The sequence below is a fragment of the Heterocephalus glaber genome, unplaced genomic scaffold, assembly GCF_053883595.1.
Source record: "Heterocephalus glaber isolate CG9 unplaced genomic scaffold, H.glaber_assembly_v1.0 deba00001523, whole genome shotgun sequence".
Lineage (NCBI taxonomy): Eukaryota > Metazoa > Chordata > Mammalia > Rodentia > Bathyergidae > Heterocephalus > Heterocephalus glaber.
This window is the reverse complement of record NW_028258327.1, coordinates 6488424-6501774: the sequence shown is the minus strand read 5'-3', so window position 1 is coordinate 6501774 and position 13351 is coordinate 6488424. Positions and strand designations below refer to the sequence as shown.

The following is a 13351-nucleotide window of genomic DNA, read 5'->3' as shown; positions in this document are numbered from 1 at the left end:
TAATATTTAAAATAAGCTAAACACACTTATCTTTTCAAACATTTTCCATTTCGTTGTGGTGAAAACTCTCAAAATGCTTTCTTCTGGGTTTTGAAATACATTGTACATAAATATTTTATCTACAGTCACTATCCTGTGTAAAAGCACTGCAGAACTGCTTCCGCCTATGTAATTATTACAAGGTACCAATGAACAACCATTCCCTATCCCTTCTCTTGCCTCTGGCAATCAACATTCTACTCTCAATTTCTGTGACATCAAGTATTTTAGATTCCATCTAAGTGAGATTATGTACTACTTATCTTTCTGTGGCTGACTTACAAAAATTTCCAGTTCTATTCACACTGTCACAAACGACAGGATTCCACTCAGTGTCTTCATCCAGTCCTCGGTTGAGTCACTTGGGTTGTCTATTTCCTTGTTATTGTGAATAATGCTGCAATGAACATGGGACTGTAGGTGTCTCTTCAACATACTGATTTTATTTCATATACATATACAGATCATATGGTAGTTCTATTTTTAATTTTGTGAGGAATTTCCCTACTGTTTTTCCCTACTAGTTGTAGTAATTTACTTCCCATTAACAGTGTGTTAGGTTTCCCTTTTCTTTATAATCCTCTCAGGACTTGTTATATTTATAGTTTTTTTTTATATTTGCCATTCTCATTGGGGTGAGATTACATTTCATTGTGGTTTTGATTTGCATATCTTTGATGATTAGTGATGTTGAGCATTTTCTCATGTGATTTCTTTTGTGAAATATCTGTTTGGAAGAATTCTTTTCTATTTTTTGGGAATAATGTGAGAACAGTTCACATTAGTTCTTCTTTAAATATTTGATAGAATTCAGCAGTGAAGCCATCTAGTCCTGAGCTTTTCAATAGTTTATTCAGGTTTTTCATTTCTTAATGGTTTTATCTTAGTAAAGTATATGTGTATAGGACTTTGTCCATTTCTTCTAGATTATCAAATTCATTGGCATAGTTGTTCATAATAATCTCTAATGATATTTTGAATTTTGTGGTGTCAGTTGTAATATTTCCATATTCATCTCTTTATTTATTTGAGAAGACTTACTTTTATGGATATTTTGGGAAAGAAAAAAGCACAAGAAGACTGTATGCCTATATGATACATAAGAACTTTACAACTGAAGCTGCTGATCATAAACTGGATTATTTCACTGTTATGATCTGTAAAGTAGAGAAGATACAAGTTGATGACTCTTACTTTGCCTGTTGCTGGATTAGCCAGAAAGTAGGGTGCTTGTCAAGAGCACTAATGTAGGGCAGGTATCAAGAATTTCTGAAGTTTTATATGGATAAACAGCATTGTAGAAAATGCTGTTAATGGTGTTGTACACAAAATGACCATTTGTGAGGCTATCAGGCAACATCCTTCCTAGGTTGTAGTGTTTTATGCAATGAGCACATGCATTAAGGGGCCATGGTAAAAGAGATGACAACCATGCAGTGCTCAAACACAAATCTTCTTTTCTCAAGACCCACCTACTGTTATTGCTGAGTGTAAACCCTGGGCTCATTACAAAGTACCTTATTCATAGAATCAGACAGTTACTTGATGGCAGGAAGATTATAATGGACACTTTCTATCACTGAGGGGATATTTATTCATCTCTGAAAGAATATTTACTTCAGAGTTTGACTCTTTCCCTACTACCATGTTCCAACTCGAGGAAGATTTACTAAATGCCTTACACACCAGCATGATATGCTGTGCAATAATGCTGCTGACCAAGGAATTCATTCCATCAAGAAAAAAATATGGCAATAGACAGATGCCACGGGATGTAGTGGTCTTACTGTTTTTTATCATCAGTTGATGGTAGCTGAGAGATAGTACCTTGAAAAAGGTTGGGATGCCATCCTGGAGGATGAGGTATATGCTCTCAACTACAAATCATCAGACTCTTTCTCCCACTGCCAGAATATACAATCCAAGAATCAAGTGGTCAAGATACATGGATATCTTTTGAAATCATATCTGTAAAAATAACTCTACTTTCATTAGTTTTCAGTGTTAATATCTAGAGATTAATAATTACATGGAAATAAAATTTGCTGAAACAGCCACATGGGCAATTGAGGCGTTCATGCTTTTAGAAAAACAGATAAAATGTGGTCAGCCTAAAACTTTCACTGAGACAACACCTACAACTTAAAGGAAGAAAGGTTTAATTCAGCTCACAATTTCAGGAGATTCAGTACATGCTTGGCAGGGTCCAAGACAGAAACGTCATGGTTAAAGGGCATGGAGAAGCAAAGTTGCTTAGTTCATGGCACCAGAGCAGAGTAACAGTGCCATAGTGGAGAGGATCAAAAACCAAACACAGACCCCAAGGCCATTCATCTATGGCCCACCCATTATACCTAGAGGTGTGGTCCATCAAACCCTGAGGTGGATCCCAAAGCCAACCAAGTTGAAACTCCAGTCTAACTACCACATTGGCTATAGATTATTGAGATGGGATAGTGAAAAAGCCAGACTACCAAAATCAAGAGATATATGACTAAGTGCTTAATAAAATCAATGAGTTGTCTCCACCTGGGGACAGATGAGTGGATTTGGGTTTTAAGAAAGAAGTTGCACTGTACAAGGAAACTTTTTTTATTAAAGTGTTATGGAGAAATTAGTGTATGAATAAATGAATAAATTGATCAGTGAAAGGACTATAGTGGATCTTTGCTGCTTGTGGATAGCCACTTTCTGTATATCACCTTGTATAGCAGAAGCCAAAGAAAGAAAGATACTGTTTTTTGTTGATGAATGCCACACACTAAAACTCAGGCATTTGGATCTTTCTGTGTTGAATTGAAGCTTGAAAGAATGACATAAAGACCTAGAAAAATTTGAGGTTAATGACGGAAGTAGTGGCTTCAAAGTGAGAATCTAAGTGATATGGCAGCACATATCCATGAACTTCTGAAGCCATGGCAAAAAGGCTTCCTAATGGTAAATACAGAAGGGTATTAATTTTGGGTTTTCTTGATGCAGATGATTTTACGTCAATGATCAATGAAAGACACATGCGAGTGTCTTTCTGCTTGCTAATACTTTAGAAAACTACTGGATTAAGAAGATATATGAATCATTCTTTTTGCCTTTTCTAAGAAAATAGAGTATATACAATAAAACCATGGATTGCCAGTAACTTCTTCTGCGAGTGTTCCACAAAATGACTAAACATTTCTAATACAATTTTAACTTGATAAACAAGCAATGACTTGCAATACGAGTAATATGTGATGTCAAATGTCACATGTTCACAACTGAGCCACTAGTTCTTCTCTCTCTCTTGCTGTGCGATTGAGGGTAATTATCTTCCAACAACAAGAGTTTATGGAGATCTCATCTGCAGAGGAAGAGGAGAAAAAGGTAGAGGAAATCTCTCACTTCAAATGAGATTAGGAAAATGTGCAGAAAGTGGAAAGCAGTGCAAAATTTTGTAGAAAAGCACCACCTGAAAAAGGCTGTAGCAGTATAAGTGATGAATATGTTTAGCAATAATGCAATGTCACATTCTAGCGAAATCCTCAAAAGCAGGCAAAAGCAAGTGTCACTGGATAGGTTCCTTGTTAAAATTGCACAAAAAGAAAAAGATTCCACTGAGCCAACAGATAGCAGTAATTCCATTAGTGATAGTGAAAGTTGTCCTATACAATAACTCTCTTATTTCCCTCACACTAGCCATGAAGGTTTTCAAAGGTAAGTGCAGGTTAATTTATTTATTTTTATTATTTTGTATTATGTTATAGTATCAAAATAATTTTATATGAATATTTTTGTGATGTGGAATCATCTGAGTTTCTATTATTTCTTAAGGGGCACTTTTGCTTTGATATACAGTGCTTTGCATTACAAGCATGGTTCTGGAATCTTGCAACCAAGATTTTACTGTATATTCATCTTAGTCATATTCACTACTCATGCTCTTCTGGGTTAACTTTTTTCTCTTTCCTTTTTCCCTGAATATCTAGAGAGAATTCCTGACTTAAGGCTATCCAATTGCAAAACAATCTGGATGCTGCTCTGCGCATCAGATCAGCTACATTGTGCACTGCTTCCAGGGTAACTACAGCTTCTTTCAAAAGCTCAAGTTGTCAATACTTGATTTCTACCCATTTTCCCAAGTCCTGCCACAGAATACAACCTAACACTGTACAAGGACCAGCAACAGGAAAAGCCACTGAGATTCCAGCCCAGAGTATTATGGGAAGTAACCTATAGGCATATTAAAATAATAAAAAGTCTATTTTAAGTCAACTACTTCGGGGTTCAACAACTGAAACATTTGCATTATAGGTGGTATAGGTATAACCACATTGAATTTACATAGTAATACACTGCAAACTGAAGTTTTTATTTTAAAATGACTGCTTTTACAGGCAGTAATAAAACAAATTGAGGTCTGCCTTATTTTTGAGATGGACTAGGTAAAAAAAAAATCTGGAAGTGGCATAATTTCTGTTTTACTATTAACAATGAAAACTCTCCAAAATCTGTGCAAGTAAGTTATATGGTTTATACTTAACCTTGGTGATAAATTTTTAATAAAAAAAAATAATAAATATAATAATAAAAAAATTTTAATACAAAAATACAGAGAAGTAATTCTACTTTTGAGAAGTATGGCTGATCTACTCACAGTTCTTTACGTCTCATGTCATTAACATTAATAAAAATACAAAAATTGTACTATAATAGGGAAGAACATATGAGGTTCACATTTGAAGTTAATGTGAGTCACATATGTGGCTAAACATACAGTGCCTATATACTTTTAGCAAACATCTCAAAATGTATTCAGTAGGTATGGGCTTTGTACCTGGACTTCAAAGAGCAGACTCCATTTGGAACACTTTTAGGGTAAAAACATGAGAGAACTAAAATTAAATCTAGATCAATGCTGCACATAAAGTAAGTCATCAACATCTTATATATCTATTTTTTGGTATTTGTCTCCTAACTATGATACTAGTTTAGACATAACAGGTTGGTCAAAGATCACACAGGACAAAAATTTTTTTGATAAACAATTTTAACCTTAAATTATTAACCTGAATAAATATTTGATAAACATATACAAGAAACATTAATAATAATAAAATTTTGAAGAAAAAAATAACAGTTTTCATTTTACTTCAAGTAGCCATTTGATACCCTTTATGTTAAGCTAATATTTGGGTTTGCTAGTAAATAAAAGTCATTTGTAAAATTAAGGAAAATATTTTGAAATCTTAGGTAACTGCTATATACTAATGTAACAAACACAATACTATCCAACAGACCTACTAACCCTAAATGAAGCACAATAAGTAGAAAGGGAGAAATATGCAAGTCATCAAGTCTAGATGCTAGTGGGTGTGGAATATTGTTTTTTACTGATGTTGAATAACTCTGTTCTTCAGATTGAAAGGGAGGACATTCAGGAGGAAAGGGAAAGAGATGACAATGTAAGAATTATGTTACTGATTTCATCTATTTTCATCATAATTCCATGTAGGAAAATATTTTTTTTTTTTTGTACTGGGGATCAAACTCAGGTCCTTGGCACTTGCGCAGCAGGTGGTGAAACCACTGAGCTAAATCCCCAGCCAGGAAAATATTTTTTAAAACTGAAAGGAAAATTACTGTATATTAAATCTACAGAACAGGAAAGGAATATCTGCATTTAGAAGTAATAGAGAAAACAAAATATATCAGGCTGTATCACATAAAATGCAAAATGTTCTATTGTTAAAAGATACCATGATAAAAAAATAAATAATACATTACAAAAGAGTAGATATTAATATATGTATAGTAATTCATATAAAAGTAAATTTTTATATATATGTATTTTTAAAACTTATTTTGACCGTCACGCAAATCTGCAAGATAAATGAATTGAAATAAATTAAAGATCAAAGAAAACAGACAAAGAAAAATGAAAACTAGTGAACAATGTATGAAAAACTCATAAAAGACAAAGTATACACTAAAACAAAAAGATAACATTTTATCAATATAAACAAATTACAACAAATGGGGAAAATTATTACTCTCATATACTGCTGATAATTCATACATTGATGATGATGTGAACATCAATTAGTACATTCTTTTTGGAAAGGAATTAGTAGTCCTTATAAAAAGCTCTAATAATGTTCACATTATTTGCTCTGCTAATTTTATTTTTATAACTCTATACAGAAGAAATAATTCTAAAAAAGAAAAATCTATATTAAAGATGGATGATTATTTAATTATAGGAAAAATACTATGAAATAGTATGGAATAGTATTTTCTAATTTTAAATAATGATTAAATATTCTTTAAAAATTTAAAAAATGTTTTACAAAATTGACTAAGTTCTATGAAGACATGAACACTCAAAAATTATAAACTCTTAGTCTGAATATAAAATACACATTGTGATGATGCTAAAGGGAAAATCCTAAATAGGGACTCATAAATTAAATATTTAGTGGGAAAGTACTAGAAGGAAATACATTACAATATTAATAATGTTAAGGTTGAGGTATTATACATTTCTCCTTTGCTTCTTTGCAAATTTGTTGTTTCACATTTTTATCACAGGATAAAATTACACATAATTAAATGTGTACATTCTATTATAATAAAACATAAACTAATTTAACTCATAGAAGAAAAAAATAAATTATGTTATTTACCTCTCTTTCATCCATATTTAACCACTGCTTTGGATCTTCTTCAGTGGCCAGAAAGGCGATTAATTCCAAAGCAGTAAGTCGAGTTTGACGTCTTGATGAGACAAATATCAAAACAGGTTTGGCTGGAGAATGACTTCTAATTGCTGTTTAAAAGTTGTGGAAAATGAAATGGTAAGCCACTTAACACCAGGATATGAATTTTATTAAGATAGCAAATGGGTACATGAAAAATAATGTAAATTATTTGGGTGAATTTGTAATTTGGTTATAAAATTTAGTATTATTCCATATACTACACAGATCTGACAGCACATTGGAGAGATGTCAAAAAAGAAGAGGTTGCTGGATCTACCTAGGGAGTAAAGTGTTAGAATAGGGAAGATTTAATTACATTAGATCCAAGTTCTACTCTGAGCTGCCAAAGAAGGAGAAATTTGAATGCTCAGATTTTCCATTAAGAACTGTACATTTTATGGTTAAGTTAAGCTTTCTATTCCCACATCATGTTTTGGAGACATTTCTGCTTGTCTGAGGAGTGATATTACGGAATTAAATTGGTCCTGGGATCTGAAGATCAGGTCAAGACATGCAGGGTGATTAAAAATGTCCAAGAAAGATCACACATACAAAAAAAAATTTTTTTTCCTAATCAGGTAACCAGCAAAAGAAAAAATTAAGAGAGACTGGACCAATGAAAGGGTACGAGATAAATCAGAAGAAAATTTCCTCTCTGATTTTCTAAAAACCATGTGAGGTTTCAAGTGAGAAGGTAAGAGAATATAGAAGAGATGTGAAGAGAATGTATATCTGAGAAATGGCACATGAGTAATCAACATACAGATGAGATGAACACTATGAAACCTGAGTAACAAGAGTGAAGGAAATAATGGAAATCAAATATATAAGAAAATTACTTAAGAAGTCAATAAGTCACTTGGCCTAAATAGAAATTAAGGTTCCTTTGCTCCAAAACACTGATGACACAGGTAGAATTTAAATTTATGTTTATAGAGCATTCTTAAAAATTGTATATGGAAAAGTTCAACTTCACTGTAATTTCTTGTTTGAAGTGTGAGCTGTAGATTTGTTTTTATGGGTGAGAAATAAGATTTATAATGAAAATGTTGATATGACCTTGACTATATTATACTCTAACAGTGAGAAATAAAGATTTTATAAAATTATATTTTTAAACTCAAAGAAATACAGTAATCACTGGAGGCATAATAAATAGTTTACGAGGATAGCAGCTGTGCTGATGTATCTTAAGAAGTGAAAGTATTTCAGTTTACTATTGATTTACAAAACACAAAATATTTCATTTTCATCAATGGTATGCAAACAGCCATTCTTTACACAGATACAGGCAATTTAAACAATACACGTTATAAAAAATAAACTCATTTATCTTATTTCTTTCTTTTTCACCATTCATCAGAATATTGCAGGATAAAATGATAAATCTTTGGTAAATCAAATTAGAGATAAAATGTTTAAAACACACATACTACTAAAATACTGACATTATTTGTACATACAATCATGAATCGATCGGTCTCTTTTTTAGGCCTCAACATTTAATGTATTTTTGCTGCTATAAGAACAGGTGTGGCTGAACAGCTCACAGCAGATTTATTGCTCATTAGTGATTTTGTACAATGCTTCTGTGGAGGTGTAAATAATCTCAACTGCCAAGATTGGTCTCTAGTTCACAATCAATACTTTGCTTCTGTCATAAGGATAATTACAGCAGCTAAAAAGCTACCTCACAACTGTCAACTCACAATCAACAGCAGTTCACATTAGAGAATTTATTTTGGAGGTTATTTTTAATTGATACAATAAATATTCTCTATGGAGTGTAAATAAAACATGTTTCAATAAAATAGAAGTGTTATTCTCAAATCTTTTCTGTTTGCCTAATTTGTTTGCCTAATTTTTCTAATTTGTTAGAAAAGACAAAAAATAACAAAAACTGAAGCATTGTAAAAAAGTAATAAAATTTCTGTTTTATATAAAGCTTCTGGTAAAAATTAAAGTTTTAAAATTTGTGTAAGCTACTAATTACCTCAGAAAACACGTTCATAGATTAGTATTTCAAATTATTTGATTGGTTTTTAAAAGTACATACCTTTAATCTACTATAAATACATTATCATTTATTAAATCTGTCTAATTTTTGATAGGTAATTTAGTATGTACTTTTTATTTCTTAATAGTTGAAGTAAATCACTTTATGTATTTGAAGTTGGACCAGCGTCACCCTTTCAAAGAATACCAAACCATTTTTAGAATGCATTTGATAAATACTCTACTGAATTTCATTCCAAGAATCTGAAGCTTACCCTGAAAGGCAGGCTTGTTCATACTAGCCATACGAGGACAGTAATGTTGACCTGGGAAGCCTTGAATGTGAACTTCCAGTGGAACAGGGCGTACTGAAGGTCGGAAATTGAATAAGCCCATCTAGAGTAAATATGAGAAAGAAAGCATTTTCAGTTTTTCTATTTGTTTATAATTTTATGATGCTTCCTTAATGCGTTCACCTAAGTCATATTACTAAATGCCTGATTGGTCAATGTTCCACGTACCTGCTTAATATTGAGCCAGTCAGCAAGGTCTCTGGCATTAGCTAATGCAGTAGAGAGCCCAACTATCCTAACAGGTTTTTCTGTGTGTGATGAGATGAAATTTGTTCGAGATACAATGACCTCGAGAACAGGACCTCTTTCCTCCCCTAAGAAGGAAAAATAATTAATGTTAATCACTTGACAAACACATGCTGGCTGTTGAAGGTATGAAGTCAAGTTTACAGGTTCCTCAAAAAACTAAAACGAGGACAACTTTATGATTCAGCAATCTTACTTCTGAGTATATAGCCAAAAGAAATGAAATCAGTATGCTGTAGAGATATGTTCCCTTACATTCGCTGCAGCATTATTCACAATAGCCAAGAAGAGGAAATCAACATACACATACAATGAAATACTATAAACCATAAAAAGAACGAAATCCTACCGTTTACAAACAATGCATAAACATGGAAGATATTAAGAGAAATAAGCCAGACACATATATGTGGAAACAAAAAAGTCAAACTCATGGAACTAAAGGATGAGATTGTGGCTGCCAGAAGCTGAGAGAATAGCAGAACATAGGAAGATATTGACCAAAGAATACAAATTTTTCAGTCAGGAGAAATAAATTTGTGAGATTTACTATACAGCAGGGTGATAAAAAGAATGTATATTTCAAACTTGCTAAGAGCAAATATTTAATCGTTTACCATAAGAATGATAAATAAGTGAAATAACAGATATGGTAATTAACTTAATTTAGTCATTCCACTTTCTATATACATATATCTCAACATCACATTGTACCTCAGAAGCACATGCAATTATCTGCCAATTAAATCTAATAATAAGAAAGCTGAAGTTTCTAAATGATTTGGATATAGTGGTACCCACCAAGAAGATGGATCTCATCTATAATGAGAATAGTGACTCGCTGTACATAATTCCTATTTTGCCAGCTTCTGCTGACTCCATCCCATTTCTCTGGCGTAGTGACGATAAGGTCAGCTTGGGCAATGGACTTCATATCAGGAGTGACATCCCCAGTTAGTTCAATAACTCTAAAGAAATAAAAATTACCCTCAGATAACACAAGATATGGAAAGTAAAAATGTATCTCTTTCAAAATAAAATTTAATAATGCTTAAACACACCATTTCCCTCTTTGATTTCTGAAATTCTTTACATTAATCTTAAGAATTAGAAGATAATTTCCAGCCATAAAATGAAGGATATATAAATTCAAATCCCTGACACAGTTAACTTTTATACAGATATGCAAATAATGTCAAACTCAGATTATAATCCTAGGTGATTTATGAAACTCAAATCGTGTCTCATCCATATACTGGAATGAACATCTTTTTGAGGGAATAATTTTTTTCTATTTTTCTTTGCACTACGCTTGAAGACTGTTCACTCAGCATATAAAAACCTTGTTCTTTTACATGGTTATAAAATAATTTATATTGTGTAAATGGAGCATAATTTACTCAGTGTTCTACTGGACATTTGGGTTATCTGCATGTTTTTGCTATAAAAAAAAGCACTGTAATGCTTTTTTAATACATTAAAAATATCAACATGAAATGTATCATCTTCAAAGAACTTTCATTTCTTAATAAATAATTTATATGCAAATCCCTTTCAAGTGGTTCTGAAATTTGCTCTAAATAATATGAAAGAAAGAGATATAACCTTTTTAAGAATACTACTACCCTGAAAAAGTTATCTTGCAAAATAAATGGATTCATATTGTGTAAAGAAAATTTATTTTTAACCTTAAAACATGGCTATATCAATAATATTTAATAGTTGTTATAAGCTTTTCAATAAGAGTCTAAAAATTACTAAAAGTACATTCAACAGTTTTATGCAACTTTTTATTTGTTGGTTCTTTTATTCAAAGTGTATCCTTTTTGAATAAAAGTAGAACTTACTTTTTACCAAGTTTTTCTTCAATTCTAACTTTCCAATCATCCATTCTTTCACGTACTAGGGCTTTCAGAGGTGCAATATATACTGCCTAAAAAAAAGGAGGAGGATAAAAAGACTCTAAGAAAGCAGCAACAGCACTATCAAATAAAAGTAAACATAAAATTTGTCAAAACAGGACAAGCACATACAAATGTTATTCATAAAAAATCTTTGTTTATAAAATGCTTCAAAGCAGAGTTCTGTTATATTAATAGGTATCTATTAATCAATAATCACATAATAGATTGAAAAGCAGGAAAACAATGTTAAGCAAGAAAAAATGTCACTAATTGAAAATCAAAGAAAAAGTAAGTTTGAACATTTCTGAAATCAAAAGCAACACATAATTTCAATTCCAATACAACTAAAATGTCACCGTTTTAAAGTACTCACACAATTTAAAAAACAAGAAAAACCTAAATTATGTTCCAACAAACTTGTTAGAATAAGCAAATACAGTAAAATTTCATGCTACAAAATCAACATACAAAAATCTGTAGCATTCCTATATATTAACAATGAACTACTTGAATAAAAAAACCAACAAAGGATCACAATAGCATGAAAAGAATAAAATAAAAATGAATTCAGCCAAGGAGTTCAAAAGTCTGTGTATTGAAAAGTGTACAACACTAATAAAAGGAATGGAAGCAGATACAATTAGATACCCCATGCTAATGAATTAAAACACTTGCTGAAATGTCCACTCTATGTAAAACAATCTATAGAGTCAATGTACTCTCTATCAAATGACAATGGAGTTTTTTTTTAAATAGAAAAAATTCTGAAATTCACATAGAACTACAAAGACCCTGAAGAGCTAAAGCAATCTTCAGAAAGAACAAAGTTAGAGAGTTTACATTTCCTATTTCAAATTATATTACAAAGCTATAGTAATCTAAACAGTAAAGCACTGGCATATAAACAGACACATAAGACAATGGAACAAAATACAGTAGAGGGTCCAGAAATCAATCCACACATATCTGGCCAATTCACCTGTGACAAGGATGCTAAGAATACACAATGAGGAAAGAACAATCTATAATAAGTGGCACTGAGAAAACTGAATACGTGCACACAACTGAATGAAACTGGACCCTTGGCTCACATAATATGTAAAAATTAACTTGAAATAGATTAAAGAGTTACATGTAAAATATGAAACCACAAAATTATTAAAATAAAACAAAGGGAGAAAAGCTTCCTGACATTGGTCTTGGCAATGATTTTTTCGGGATCTGACATCAAAAAAAAAAAAAAGCAAAAATAAACAAGTGGGGATACACTAAACAAAACAAAAAAGCTTCTACACATCAAAGGAAACAATCAACAGATTGAAAAGATGACCTATGTAATGGAAAGAAATACTTGCAAATTATATATCTTATAAGGGATGAGTATCCAAAACATAACTCATACCACTCAATAGCAAAAACCTCAAATAATTCCATTTAAAAGAGGACAAACTATGTGAACACACATCATTCCAAAGAAGGCAAATGGCCAAAAGATATATGAAAAGATGCTCAATATCACTGATCATCAGAGAGATGCAGATTAAAATCACAATGAGGTATCACTTCACATCTTTTAATATGGATATTATCAAAACAACAAAAGATAACAAAAGTCATCAAGGATGTGGAGACAAAGGAACTGTTGTATACTGTAGAAAATGTAAGCTGGTATAGCCCTTATGGAAAACATGTATGAGGAGTCTTAAAAATTAAGCCCAGAGGGCCGGGGATTTAGCTCAGTGGTTTCACCACCTGCAGCGCAAGCACAAGGACCCGAGTTCGATCCCCGGTACCGAAAAAAAATTAAACCTAGAAATATATAATATAGCAATTATATTTTAGGATATATATTCAAAAAAGAAATGAGATCTATATCTCAAAGAGATATGTACATTCCCATGTTCATTATACCATTATTCAAAAGATCTAAGATAATCTAAATGTCTCAAGATAGATGAATAAATTGTCACACAAATACATATTACTCAGTTACAGAAAAAAGGAAATCCTGCCAATAACATGTATTTTGCTAAGTGAAATAAACCAGATATGGAAAGGAAAAAGCATGTCAAATTTATAG

General features: G+C 31.8%; 1 protein-coding gene across 4 annotated transcripts in view; it reads right to left on the bottom strand.

Annotated features, from left to right (window-relative positions):
- The window catches only part of Ascc3 (activating signal cointegrator 1 complex subunit 3), a 320418-nt gene that overhangs the window by 104475 nt on the left and 202592 nt on the right, over positions 1 to 13351 (bottom strand). For 3 of the 4 annotated variants that reach the window (XR_002388709.2, XM_004862476.4, XM_021242706.2), the window contains exons 26-31: positions 11215 to 11300; positions 10169 to 10335; positions 9290 to 9435; positions 9044 to 9164; positions 6699 to 6841; positions 4850 to 4882 (exon numbers count right to left, since the gene is read on the bottom strand). Coding sequence is in view for 3 of the 4 variants with exons in the window: in XM_004862476.4 (XP_004862533.1) it covers positions 4850 to 4882; positions 6699 to 6841; positions 9044 to 9164; positions 9290 to 9435; positions 10169 to 10335; positions 11215 to 11300 (696 nt within the window). In the remaining variant the exon portion in view is untranslated. The remainder of the gene's footprint in view (positions 1 to 4849; positions 4883 to 6698; positions 6842 to 9043; positions 9165 to 9289; positions 9436 to 10168; positions 10336 to 11214; positions 11301 to 13351) is intronic. The other variant, XM_004862477.4, reaches the window with a different exon arrangement.